Here is a 14,706-nt window from a genome sequence, read left to right on the forward strand (position 1 = left end):
TATGCATCTCCCGTACATTTTCAAAGAATGCCCACACTTTTCACAAAAATCCACTTAACTACTTTAAAAAAAAAATTTTTAATACAGCTATTAGTAAACTGGAAGTAAATCCAGTTTAAGCCTTGTTACAGTGATGCTTGGTTTTTAAGTAACCCATACAAGATGTTATAGTTCAAAACTCTCAAGTACTTACCGACTTGTCAGTGATTTCAGCGAAAATCAGGACGCCGGAGAAGCATTGACAGCGTGGGGATTTTGCGATGTTTCCGAAGACGGTGCAATCTCGACCTATCTCGGCATTGTCGCCGCCATTGTTGTCGGGTAAAAGAAAATTTTGGCGATCTGCTACGACTTTGGTCAGGGAGCCAGCAAATTGTGTAAAATGTGGGAATTATTATATAATTTATTATGAAGGAAACTGAATACAAAATTAGATGGTGATGCTTCAGTTACACCGATGAGCCAAAACATTATGACCTGATGAGCCAAAACATTATGACCACTTGCCTAATATGCTGTTGGTCCTCCGTGTGCAGCCTTATACGCAGCAGGGTGCAATGCACCATGCATTGTGACACATTCCTCCCGTGACCACCATTAAAATTTTCTGTGACTTGTGCCACAGTAGACCTTCTGTCGGTTCGGACCAGACGGAATAGCCTTTGTTGCCCTCACGCATCGATGAGCCTTGGATGCCCAACACCCTGTCGCCGGTTTGTGGTTTGTACCTCTTCCAACCACTGTTGGTAGGTACTCACCACTGCTGACCGGGAGCACCTCACAAGCCTTGCCGTTTCAGAGATGCTCTGACCCAGTCATCTGGCCATAACAATTTGGCCCTTGTCAAAGTCACTCAGGTCTTTACTCCTGCCCATTTCTCCTGCATCCAACACATCAACTTCAAGACCTGACTGTTCTCTTGCTGCCAAATATATCCCACCCCTTGACAGGTGCCATTGTAACAAGATAATCAATGTTATTCACTTCGCCTGTCAGTGGTAATAATGTTTTGGTTCATTAATGCATTAGGGCATTAGTGAAACACACCTGAAATATTGGATATTCTGAATTTTAACAGAATAAATTCCTGACAATTTATTAACTGCATGCTATCCTTTTGTGAACTATACAACTATACAGATTCATCCATCTGCTTCTGAGATAAAATTTAATGAGACATATCTGGATCACTGGGTGAGAAAACAACCCACAGACTTGCATCCAAAAATATTCAGAAGAATGAAAGACTTAACTGAAACATATGATGTTATGAGTGGTCTTGACAGGGTGGAATAGGAGCAAATGTTTCTCAAGATCGTCCCATTATAGGAAGATTATGGAAGCTTTGGAGAGAGTGCACGAGACCTTAACCAGAATAGTGCCTGGATTAGAGGGTATTACCTATAATGAGAGGTTGAACAATCTTGGATTGTTTCATCTTGAATGCCTGAAGTTGAGGGAGGGAGACCTGAGAAAAGACTTGCGAAAAGTATATTAAATTGTGAGACACAGTTGGGGTAGACAGTTAGAGCCTTTTTTTCCCAGGCTGGAAATGTTAAGGACCCACAGGGCATTGCTTTAAGGACAGAGAGGGGAAAATTTAAAGCAGATGCGCGGGGTAGGTTATTTTATACAGAGAGTGGTGGGTGCCTGGGACATGCTGCCAGGGATGGTCGTGGAGGTAGATACTACAGTGGCATTTGAGATCTTTTGATTGGCACATGCACTTGTTGGAGGGATATGGATCACATGCAGGGATATAGGTCACATAAGTAGATATGTTTAACTTGGCATCATATTCAGCACAGACATTGAGGATCTGTTCCTGTGTGGAGGTTATATTTTTCTATGGCTCTTTTCCAAAGGAGAATCTAGAAGTAGGTAACACTGTTTATAAATAAAGGATGCCATTTAAGAAACGAAGCATGATTTTTTTCTCTGAGAGTTCTGAAACTTTGGATCTTCTTTTCTCAAAGGATGGTGGAAGCAGAGCTGTTGACTATATTTAAGACAGAAGTACATTGATACTTGATTTACATGGGGGAGAGGGGGGGGGGTTTGTTTAAAGTTGATTGAAGGGAGACAGTAAAGTGAAGTTGAATTACAATCAGATCCGCCATATTCTTATTAAATGGTTGCATGGTCTTGAGAGGTTGAGCAGCCTACCTCTAATTCAAATTGTGAGAGCTTTTGGTTTTTAAACTATCACTGTTTAAAAGTAAAGCAAGGAACTGCTGTAGATCATTAATTATGAAGAGGAAATGGTGCAAGGATTTTTTTAATCTTTCCTGTTCTTAATTATTTCAGCTCTTCTGCATAGTGCTGCTCTCATTGTGGGTTTTAAATCCTTTAGTGTGAGAGGAAAGCATTGGAAGTAAAGACGGGGATAACCAAGCCAAAAACAATAATTCTTAACTTTACTTAATGAACTTTGCCCACATTTGAATAAGATCTTATATCTTTGAAGACCAATGAAACAACCATCATACACGAGTTTGTCCCATATTTTCATTGATTAATATTAGCTGGATGTTCTTGCTTCACATTGAATGAATGTTGCAAGGTCAGAGCACTCATAATTTTTCAGATAAGATTTTAAACAATCATTTTGGCAAACAGAGATTGCACAATGCCATCTTACAGTGGATTTCTCTGTGGTGTCCTGACAAGCAATACCGTTAAAAGAGGACATTTTTTAAAATTTTGTTTCTGAGAAATGATCCATTCACAGATTGATTATTTCATTTCCTGCATTAAAACAGAGATTGCAGTTCAAATATTTATTCACCTGTGAAAATACTTTCATCTTAAGATTGTAAAATGTGCTACATGTGCAAGTTAAACATTTATGTTTGTGAAAGATAATTCAGGATTAACATTCCCATATCTTATTTATACTCTTTATTCAAACAGCACCAGTTTTTATAACATTGGAAGAATTACTGGAATATAGTATCTTGAATATCTGATTATGTTCAAGCAGATCAAGTCCCATATCAGTGTTTAACTTTAGATTATTGTTCATCCATTTTATAACTAACATAACTACTGGAAACAAACTGATGCAGAAATCTGAAATGCATTAAAAAAACTGATTATGGAATATAAAGAATAGGCATGATACCAATTGAGACAAAAGTATTCATGAAGACAATATTATGATTCTTAAAATTTTAAAAGTTATTCATATTTACAATACAGAACAATCGGGATGTTAATCAAAATAATAATGTGTAGTGATGCACTAACATTTGCCGAAATCTCCGATGGAGCAGGGATAAATCAACTGCGCAGGAAGAAAAGTGGTTGTGATGGCTCTTACGGCTGAATAATTTACTGAATTCGTCACATTCACAAAAAACAATGGCAATTTAGATTATTTGACTTATGATTGCCCTGTTTATATTAATTGCCTCAAGCCTTTTGAAAGTTCTTTCCACACTTTCTTTGAAACCCCTCTAAACCCTCACTTTACTCCTTTACCTGCAATTTCTTCCCAATTCTCTGTCGTCTTCTTGTCCTCTGCAAGACTGACATTCCTTTCTTTGCGATGCACTTTTCATTTTGCTTTGCTCCCTGCAGCCCCACTATCGCAACCCTTGCTGCCCCACGATCGCAATCCTTGCTGCTCCACTATCCCAGTCCTTGCAGCCCCACTATCGCAAACCCTGCAACCCGACTTTCGCACTCTGCAGCCCCACTGTCGCAATCCTTGAAGCCCTTTCCCTCTGCAGCCCCACTATCGCAATCCTTGAAGCCCTTTCCCTCTGCAGCCCGCCACTGCTTTATCTTTGTTCTGCAGCCTCCCTCTTCTGCAGCCATCGCGGGGACCAATCGTGCTGCTGTTCCCATGATGCCGAGCGGCCGGCACTCCGGGCTACATTCCATTTCCAGGGGTTGTTCTGCTGCTGCCGAGGCTCGCGCCCATGCCCACGCCCACGCCCACGCCCCAGGACGATGGCGAGCGTCGCCTTTTGCATCGCCTTGTTGCTTGGTGAGTCATACATCTATCTTCACTTGGACACCTCGAAACCATCTGTCGATGGAGAGGAGCGCCCGGAATGCTGTGCGTTGGACTGATGCTTCCCACCCAACCCAGCCTTTCATCTTGCGTTATTTAACACTGCCCTGCCCAGCCTTGCATGGCCCAGTCCCCGGCTCCTTGGGAGTGAAGGAGTCGTAGCATCGGGGTATTTACTCATCGGGTACCGCCCGCATCGCAGCAGAGTTCAGCGCACTCCCAGCAGCTCGGGCACCGTTCTCTGCTGAGCCTTCCGTTGCTCCTCCTTTGACCAACTCGGGCATGTGAAAGATATCAACAGTTTTTTGCTTGCTGGATTGCCCGTTCTCTGTCTGACATTAGAAACTGATGTAGGATAAATACACAAAGTGATGGACGGCTTTTGGGGAGGCATCATCAGTGGAGGGAAAGGACAGCCGTCGTTCCGGCTTGTGATCCCTCGATGCAATGTTAATGTTTGACCCCTTCGCATTAATCCGAGCACTGTTCCGCCCCCACATTGATCAACTCCTTTTAAAATCAGTTTCAACCAGAATGGCATGTTATTGCTAAATACAGTTTTAATAATTGTGGAATCTTACTTTCATAATACACAGAAATAATGAGTACATACATAGAAAAATAGGTTCAGGAGTAGGCCATTCGGCCCTTCGAGCCAGCACCGCCATTCAATATGATCATGGCTGATCATCTAAAATCAGTACTCCGTTCCTGCTTTTTCTCCATATCCTTTGATACCTTTGCCCCTAAGAACTAAATCTAACTCTCTCTTGAATATGGTGGTGTTATCAATAAATATTTAATGAATAGTTATTATTTATAGCTAAATATTTGATTAAAAAAAAACAAACAATCCTTTTAAATAAGGGCAGAGTAGTAACAAGATGTAGCGTGATTTAGGATGGCGCAAATTTTAAATTAATCTGGATGATTCAGCACAGTGGCGCAGCTGGTCGAGTTGCTGCCTCACAGCGCCTGAGACTTGGGTTGGATCCTGACCTTGAGTACTGTCTACGTGGAGTTCGCATGTTCTCCCTGTGACTGCGTGGGTTTCTTCCCGGAGCTCTGATTTCCTGCACCCCAAAGACGTGATGGTTCGTAGATTAATTGGCCTCTGTAAATTGCCTCTAGAGTGTAGGGAATGGATGAGAAAGTGGGATAACCTAGAACTAGTATGGACGGGTCTGTGTGGACTTGGTGAGCCGAAGGGCCTGTTTCCATGCTGTATCTTTCAAACATCAATTCAATGTTTCTCAAAAGTAGATAGCTCTGTTGCAATTTCTGCTACTTAAAAGCTTGTAAGTCAGATTAAGTTCAGTTATTTTAAATATTAGCAAAAAGACATCTATTCTTGGTTTTTATTCATAAATAGATTTGAATAATTTTGCGAAACATTAAATGCCAAGTAGAATGAACTCTGATGCCTGAGTGTAGAATGCTCTGCAGTCAAGACATGAAAGAGGTATTAAGTGAATGGCAAAGGCACGCAGCTGGTTCAACAAATATTGTTTGCTATCGACACCACTATTGTCCTTCAGCTTTTGTTTGATAAGTTGCCACTTTACTGAAGTCAAAAATAAATTTCTATGTGAACGAATTCATACAATGAACAAAGTGCCTTTATTGATGGTAGGAGCTACAAGGATGGAACACGAGGCACAATAATCCTAATACGATAGGAAAGTGGAGATAAAACATAATATGTTGGAGCTAGATAAATAAGCATGATGAATCTGTTTTATTGGCTGACTCGTTTTGCTTTTTGTCCACCGTTGTCATTTACAAAGTAATTAAGTCTTAAACTATTTGGTGCTTGGGCAGATGGCAAATATGATATCTAAGGTGGGGATGGAAAATGTTGAACCGTGGTCTCTGCATCAAAGAAACGGCCATGGAATTTTGTGGGGAAGCTGCTGTGGTATGGGTTCATCGGCTAAACAGTTACTGCTCTTGCCACCTGTGTTGTCAAATGTGATGGTGGAGTGTAAATTTGGGGAGATGCCAGTGAGAGTTCTTGAGCCTGTCATCTGGAAAATTCCATGTGTGAGGCGAATCACCCAAGATGCAGAACTGTTTATTCTCTTCTCCCAGGGCTTTGCAGACAGTTATGTGATGCAGTATTTTCCAAGGCATTCACTTCCTTTTCCCGCAACTGCTAATCTTTCTTACCAACTGAGTGAATGTCCTAGACTAGTTGGTTGTATTAGATGTCTGTAATGACTTTAATACTGGCATTGCACAATGGAACAAATGCTAGAAACAGGAGTTGGCCTTGGCAGCACTCCATCATAGTTACAGGAGCAACATGGAAGAGTTCTCTGGGAGAATAGTAGCTTCAGAAGCTCTTAAGAGGTTTATAGACCAAATGTAGACTATACCTTTTTCAATATGTGTTTATTTTTGAGGAATCAAAGCTCAGTTGTACCAATAATTTGTTTTAGGTAGCTAAAATGTGTCGTCTTCTTCAAATTCGCCAATTTCAGTCAACAACACCAACCTGTAGAGTGTTAAATCCATATAAAATTAATGCAGTCTATCATGGTAAAGTCTAAAAATTAATTCCATTCCTGGCCACTCGTAGGACAATATCACACAGATGCATAACTTGCACTCCACTTAGATTTTCTTTTTATAATACTCTTGGCCATTGACATTGTAGCAATAAGTACCCTTTTAATGTTGTGTTGTTTTGAAAAGTCTGTTTCGTAAGCTGTACAGATGGCATTGAAATCAAAATATGGGAGAATAATGGAATCAACAGTTATCTCGTTAGCAGGAGTAAGACTGCTAAGGTGATGGAGGGTGAGTCCAGTTATGTCAAAATGTTTTTAATAGAGTCAGTGTAACACATTTTGTCTTTAACACTTCAAATTTGTCATAATATTTACCTAATGTGTCGTCCTTATTTTCTAACTATTTGGAAAAGCACTGACATTTTGATAACATGAGTTCTTCTAAATATGCTTACTGGCTTAATTCAATTTAATTATAATTTCATTTTACACTGTACAAGCATTTGTTTTCAGTGTAATGTATTTAAAATATAAAGAGGGACATGATGACATTTGATTTATACTATACTGTGCTCCAGTGCCACATTTTGTGTACAGTAAATGTGTACCTGCAATGCGAACACTTCAGATTAAAAATAAACTCACTCCAAAGGATAATTGCTAAATGGCAATAGTGTTTTTAATGGTGAGAGTAAAAAAACACAATTTATTTGTATCATCATTTTCATGGATATAACGCCCTGACTACTGAGGGAACAGGCTGTCAGATAACAATCTCAGTTAACACTCTGGTGTAGCAGTGGCGACTGTATCCCCCAGCTCAGGTGGATGGTGAAGAACTTCTAGCTCCATTCAGGAAAAGAATCTTAACAGAGAACCATTTCCGTACCCAACATGATGTCAAGTTAAACTAAGTCCTCTGCTTGCATGTGATCCTTATCTCTCCATTTATTGTGTAACCATGAGCACATCTTAAAATCCTCTTAAATGATCCCATTGTGTCTGTTTCCACCACCTCACCTGGCAGCGGTTTCTCTTTTAAATAAAAACTTACTCCACATATCTCCTTTAAACATTGGCTCTTTCACCTTAAAGCTGTGCCCTCTGGACTTTGACATTTCTATCCTTGGAAAAATAGTCTGACAGCCTACCCTATCTATGCCTCGTACTTTTTTTCACTTCTAGCAGGTCTCCCCTCAACGTCTGATGTTCCAGAGAAAACAATCCAAGTTTGTCCAACACCTCCTTATAGCTAATACCCTTGAATCCAGGCAGCATTCTGGTAAACCTCTTCTGCACCCTCTCCAAAGCTGCCACATCCTTCCTGTAATGGGGCGACCAAAACTGAACACAATACTCCAAATGCAACCTAACCAAAGTCCTATAAAGCTGCAATATTGACTTCCTGACTCATGTACTCAAAGCCCTGAACAATAAAGACGTAGGTCATTTGCCTTCTTTACCACACTATCTACTTTTGCCACTTTCAGGAAGCTGTGAACCTGGACCCAAGATCCATCTGAACATCAAAGCTGCTGAAGGTCATGCCATTAACTGCATACTTTCCTTTGCAGTTAACTTCCGAAATGCAACATACCACACTTGCTTGAATTAAACTTCACATTGCCTATGAGGTGACAATAGGATGAGAACTGGGACTTGTTTTTAAAGATCTATGTTTTAGTATGTTTGTCAGACTTTTTGCAATTAATATTAATCTCTTTAGATATAATATATGCAGGTTGAATAATGATACAAGGCTGGATGGAAGGGTGAGCAATGAGGATGATATTTTGTAAATGGTGTGGCATCAGTCATGACACCGGATCAACAATGACTGGACTGGCACTTGCAGCAAGGCCAACCCACACAACAGGCTTTATTTTCAATCGCGAACAATAGTGATGGGAAGGTCTAGGTCCGCACAGGGGCCATAGTCCTGTAGTGCATCCTGCTTGGATGGTTTCTGTGGTGCACAGGGCCATAGTCCTGTAGTGCATCCTGCTTGGATGGTTTCTGTGGTGTACAGGGGCATAGTCCTGTAGTGCATCCTGCTTGGATGGTTTCTGTGGTGCATTTGTTGAAACTGGCAAAAGTAATTGGAAATATACCACATTTCCTTAGTCAACTGAGGAGGTAGAGGCATTGATATGTTTTCTTGGTTGTAGAATCAGAGTGATGGGACTGTGACCACGTTACTGATATTTACATGTAGGAACATGAAGCTCTTGACCATTACCACTTAAGCAGCATTGGTGTAAGATGGGACGTGCACTTCACCCCAACTTGGAGGGGAATTTGCAGGTGTTCATGTCCCCCTGTACCTGCTTCCTTTGTCCTTCCTGGTGGTAGAGGTTGTAAGTTTGTGTGGGTAACTAATGCATTTTGGAGATGGTTAGTGTGTGCATCAGTGGTGGAAGGAATGAATGTTAAGGCAGGCCTATTCCTTTTCTCCAGAGATGCTGCCTGACCCGCTGAGTTACTCTAGCATTTAGTGTCTATCTTCGGTATAAACCAGCATCTGCAGTTCCTTCCAACACTTCCTCCACATCCACAGGTTGGCTGGATGACAGAAGGCAAAGAGTGGCAATAAAGGGGTGGGGTTTCTGGTTGGCCGCCAGTGACTTGTAGAGTTCCTCAGGGGTTGGTACTGGGGCTGCTACTCTTCACGTTCTACATTGATGATTTGGATGAGGAGATTGAAGGCTTTGTGGCTAGGTTTGCAGGTATTACGAAAATAGGTGGAGGGGCAGGTAGTGTAGAAAAAGCAGGGACTCTGCAGAAGGACTTGCACAGGTTGGGAGAGTGGGCAGAGAAGCGGCAGATGGAATACAGCGTAGCAAAATGTGGAGTCATGCATTTTGGTAGTAGGAATAAAGGCATAGACTATTTTCTAAATGAGGAGTGAAATCAGAAAGCGGAGGTGCAAAGGGACTAGGGTGGAGGTGGTGCAGGATTCCCCAAAAGTTAATTTGAAAGTCGACTCGGTAGTAACGAAGGCAAATGCAATACTAACTTTCAAGAGGATTAGAATATAAATACAGGGATGTAATACTGAGGCTATATAGGGCGCTGGTCAGACCGCATTTGAAGTATTGTGAGCAATTCTGGGCCCCATATCAGAGGAAGGATGTGCTGGTGCTGGAGAGGGTCCTGATGAGATTTACGACAATGATCTGAGGAATAACAAACAGTGCCCTCCATAATGTTTGGGAGAAAGACCCATCAGTTGTTTATTTGCCTCTGTACTCCACAATTTGAGATTTGTAATAGAAAAAAATCACATTGTCAAGTGCACAAAGGCCTTTTTTATACATTTTGGTTTCAACATGTAGAAATTACAGCAGTGTTTATACATAGTCCCCCATTTCAGGGCACCATAATGTTTGAGACATAGCAATGTCATGTAAATGAAAGTATTCATGTTTAGTATTTTGTTGCACACCTTTTGCATGCAATGAATCAAGATCAAGATCAAGATCAAGATAGCTTTATTTGTCATCCAATATTGGACGAAATTCGGTCACCCACAGTCCAACAATAAAAGCATTAAATAGGCATTCAAATTACACAACCCCAAAACCCCCAAAACACAGTCCAACAATAAAAGCATTAAATAGGCATTAAAATTACCCAACCCCAAAAACACACAAAAAAAGAAACATCCATCACAGTGAGTCTCCTCCAGTCCTCTCCTCACTGTGATGGAAGGCCACAATGTCTTTCCCTTCTCCTGCTGTCCTCGCCCGCAGTCAGGCTGTTGTGGTTGCAGGCCGCACCGGACGGTCCACAGCGGGCCAAGCCCAAGGCGCGTCGCGTCGCAGCCGCTCCCGCAGCCTCCGAAAACGGCCGGCTCCGCCGATGATAAGTCCGATCCGGGGCGGGCGAACACGCTGCTGCCGCTGTTGCTGCACGTCGGAGCGGTCGTGGCTCCCGACATTGAAGCCCCCGCCCAGCAGAGAAATATCCCGCGGCCTATCTTAGGCCGCGCCGGACGGTGAAATGTCCGCGACCCAAGCCCCGTGATCCGGGGCGGGCGAACCCGCTGCTGCTGCTGGAGCTCCCGATGTCGGCATCCACGCGGCCCGAGCCTAAGGCGAGTCGCAGCCGCTCCCGCAGCCTCCGAAGACGGCCGGCTCCGGTGGTGGTAAGTCCGATCCGCGGGCTCTGCGAACCAGAGCCCTGGAGGCCGCCAGCTCCAGGAGTTGGGCCGATGGTAGGCCGCAGATGGAACGGAGACACGGCCCAGAAAACAAAGGTCGGGTCTCCGTTCGGAAGGGATACATATTTACAATGTTACAGTTCCCCCCCCTCCCCCCCACATACACACATAGTACACAACACAAAAACACCACATCACAACTACAATTAGGACAAAAAAAACAACAAAAACACAAGACAAATGGACCGCAGGTGTAGCCGCTTGAAATCTGTGATTCATGAACATCACCAGTTGCTGGGTGTCTTTGGTGATGCTCTGCCAGGCCTGTATTGCAGCCATCTTTAGCTTAGGCTTGTTTTGGGGGCTAGCCCTCTTCAGCATATTGGGTTCAGATCGGGTGATTGACTTGACCACCCAAGAATTGACCTTTTTTAGCTTTGGAAAAACTCCTTTGTTGCTTTAGCAGTATGTTTGGGATCATTGTCTTGCTGTAGAATTAACAGCCGGCCAATGAGTTTTGAGGCATTTGTTTGAACTTGAGCAGATGTGTCTATTTACTTCAGAATTCATTATGCTACTACCATCAGCAGTTGTATCATCAATGAAGATAAGTGAGCCAGTACCTTCAGCAGCCATACATGCTCAGGCCATAACGCCTCCACCACCATGTTTTACAGATGAGGTGGTATGCTTTGGGCATATCTTGGGCATTTCCTTCTCTCCTCCATACTTTGCTCTTGCCATCACTCTGATATAAGTTAATCTTCGTCTTATCTGTCCACAAGACATCTTTCCAGAACTGTGGTTGTTCTTTTAAGTACTTCTTCTCAAACTGTAACCTGGCCATCCTATTTTTGCAGCTAACCAGTGGCTTGCATTTTGCAGTGTAGCCTCTGTATTTCTGTTCATGAAGTCTTCTGCAGACAGTGGTGATTGACAAATCCACACTATACTCCTGAAGGGTATTTCTGATCTGTCGGGGATTTTTCTTTGTTATAGAGAGAATTCTTCTGTCATCAGCTGTGGAGGTCTTCCTTGGCCTGCCAATCCCTTTGTGATTAGTAAGCTCACCAGTGCTCTCTTCTTAATGATGTTCCAAACAGTTGATTTTGGTAAGCATAAGGTTTGGCTGATGTCTCTAACAGTTTTATTCTTGTTTCTCAAGTCTCATAATGGCTTCTTTGACTTTCATTGGCACAGCTTTGGTCCTCATGTTGATAGACAGCAATAAAAGTTTCCAAAGGTGATGGAAAGTTTAATGTGGATAAGTGTGAGGTTATCCACTTTGGTGGTAAGAATAGGAAGGCAGGTTATTATCTGAATGGTGTCATGTTAGGAAAAGGGGACATACAACGAGATCTGGGTGTCCTAGTGCATCAGTCACTGAAAGTAAGCATGCAGGTACAGCAGGCAGTGAAGAAAGCCAATGGAATGTTGGCCTTCTTAACAAGAGGAGTTGAGTATAGGAGCAAAGAGGTCCTTCTGCAGTTGTACAGGGCCCTAGTGAGACCGCACCTGGAGTACTGTGTGCAGCTTTGGTCTCCAAATTTGAGGAAGGATATTCTTGCTATTGAGGGCGTGCAGCGTAGGTTTACTAGGTTAATTCCCGGAATGGCGGGACTGTCATATGTTGAAAGACTGGAGCGACTAGGCTTGTATATGTACACTGGAATTTAGAAGGATGAGAGGGGATCTTATCGAAACGTATAAGATTATTAAGGGGTTGGACACGTTAGAAGCAGGAAACGTGTTCCCAATGTTGGGGAAGTTCAGAACCAGGGGCCACAGTTTAAGAATAAGGGGTAGGCCATTTAGAACTGAGATGAGGAAAAACTTTTTCTGTCAGAGAGTTGTAAATCTGTGGAATTCTCTGCCTCAGAAGGCAGTGGAGGCCAATTCTCTGAATGCATTCAAGAGAGAGCTAGATAGAGCTCTTAAGGATAGCGGAGTCAGAGGGTATGGGGAGAAGGCAGGAACGGGGTACTGATTGAGAATGATCAGCCATGATCACATTGAATGGCGGTGCTGGCTCGAAGGGCCGAATGGCCTACTGTATGATGACTGTTTGACAACATTGGGCCTCTACTCGCTGGAGTTGAGAAGGATGAGGGGGGACCTCATTGAAACTTACCAAATAGTGAAATGGACTGAAATTCAGTCAATTATAAATACAGAAGAGAACACAATTTAACGAGCTGCTCGGGATTGAAAACCAAATAATTGCAGGGTAAACACCTCAAAGTTGCTGGGTTTGTTGGCAGTTTTAATCTGGGTAGCACACCTCCAGAAATCCAAATTCCATCTTGACCTTGTCTGACTGTGTGGAGTTCGCATGTTCCTCCTTTCCAGCTTGGTTTTTCCCCAGATTATTTGACATCATTCCACATCCTAAAGACATGCTGTTTGTGAGATTAATTGAGCACTATAAATGACCCCTGCGGTACGTGGATAGCAGGTGAATTTGGAGAGGGATGATTGGCATGTGAGAGATGGAAATGCTCTGACAGCTGGCATTGGCTCAGTGGGCTGGATGGCCTCTATGCCATAAGAAAATATGAAAAATATGATTACATATGGTATATATATGGTAACATTCACCCAGGGCCAGTGTTTCAGTATCTGTTGTGGCTCATGGACCAGTCCGATTTGCAGGTCAGCAGCAGCAGTGAGGCCAGGATGTTGGCCTGAGATATAGTCTTGATTGAACTCAATGCTACTTCTGCCAGGGTGCTCTCTAAGTCATCTTCCATAAGTTTGAGCTTGTGCAGTATTCTGCCCCTCTATGAAATCATATCACATACTCTTCTCTTGTAAACATTAGCTCCAGGTCTGTCAATACTTTGATTTCAAAATTCTCATTCTTGTATTGAAATGCTTTCATGATCTTGTGTCTTCCTGTTCTTTTAAGATTGTCTTCCCTCCAGCCTTCTTGAACTCTGAGTGCTCTATTTTGTTTTAATTGGTGGCTGAACCTTTAGCTGCCTGAGCCATGAGCTCTGGAATTTCTTCTGCAAACCTGTTTCTCCTTTCCCTCTTTTCCCCACATTAAAATTTACTCTTTGACCATTCAATTAATAATCCATCTTAATATGTTTTTTAAATGACTCTATACCAAATGTAATCTGAAAATACCTCTGGGATTACATTTACCACTAAAATGTAAGTTGCTTATCATTCATTAATATTGTGAATCACACAAACGTAAGACATTGGCAGCTCTTTTGCAAAGTCATATGTGGCTTGCAAGACTGGGCTGAAACCTAATGCAACAATGATGCATCAAGTACTTAAATCAAAGCATGCCGGTTAAGATTCTGACATGAAGTACCATTACTGTTTTCCAGATAAAGATTAATAATGATAATACTGGAGGAAAGCAACTAAAGTGTATGTGCGCTGCTCATTTATCAAATAAATTATCCAGTAGATTTCCAATCGTCAAGATAACCTGTACCAGGCAGTTATTTTCGGTGTTTACAAAATTATAGACAGACATTTGAAGGCATAAGGCAATTATGAAATCCTCTCCACTGCTCAGTGTAGGTTGTGGAGTAATTCTATAAATTGGTTTGTTATCCAGAAAGAGAAGGTTGGGCATGGTGACCACCATTTACGGGGAAGAAAAGGGTCCAGATAAACGATTACAATGTGTTGTTTCACTTTGTTGGGTGTCAAATGGAATGCTCTGTATTTGATCTAAAGAAATTGGTGGAAATATTGGTTTGGATATAGAAACATAGAAAATAGGTGCACGAGGAGGCCATTTGGCCCTTCGAGCCAGCACCGCCATTCATTGTGATCATGGCTGATCGGCCCCAAACAATAACCCGTGCCTGCCTTCTCCCCATATCCCTTGATTCCACTAGCCCCTAGAGCTCCATCTAAATCAGTGGATATGGTGGAATAATGATGATGAAGCTGAATATTAATTGTCATTACCCTCTAAGATTTTTGCCAGTGTTTCGCCAATGTATAGCAGATTGAATTCAGCAATGGAACAAATGTTTGTT

The 14,706-nt window shown here is 42.3% G+C and overlaps 1 protein-coding gene across 8 annotated transcripts in view; it reads left to right on the forward strand.

Annotated features, from left to right (window-relative positions):
- Nucleotides 1-14,706, forward strand: part of sgce (sarcoglycan, epsilon) — a 140,376-nt gene that overhangs the window by 73,531 nt on the left and 52,139 nt on the right. For 2 of the 8 annotated variants that reach the window (XM_078422624.1, XM_078422633.1), the window contains exons 1-2: nucleotides 3,850-3,994; nucleotides 6,719-6,823. The exons of 3 other annotated variants lie outside the window; for them this stretch is intronic. In XM_078422624.1, the coding sequence (XP_078278750.1) occupies nucleotides 3,958-3,994; nucleotides 6,719-6,823 (142 nt within the window). In that variant the 5' untranslated portion in view covers nucleotides 3,850-3,957. Of the gene's footprint in view, nucleotides 1-3,847; nucleotides 3,995-6,718; nucleotides 6,824-14,706 lie in introns of those variants that run through there. 3 more of the 8 variants (XM_078422661.1, XM_078422644.1, XM_078422670.1) reach the window with 2 other exon arrangements.

The sequence above is a fragment of the Rhinoraja longicauda genome, chromosome 2 (genome assembly GCF_053455715.1).
Source record: "Rhinoraja longicauda isolate Sanriku21f chromosome 2, sRhiLon1.1, whole genome shotgun sequence".
In the NCBI taxonomy this organism is placed as follows: domain Eukaryota; kingdom Metazoa; phylum Chordata; class Chondrichthyes; order Rajiformes; family Arhynchobatidae; genus Rhinoraja; species Rhinoraja longicauda.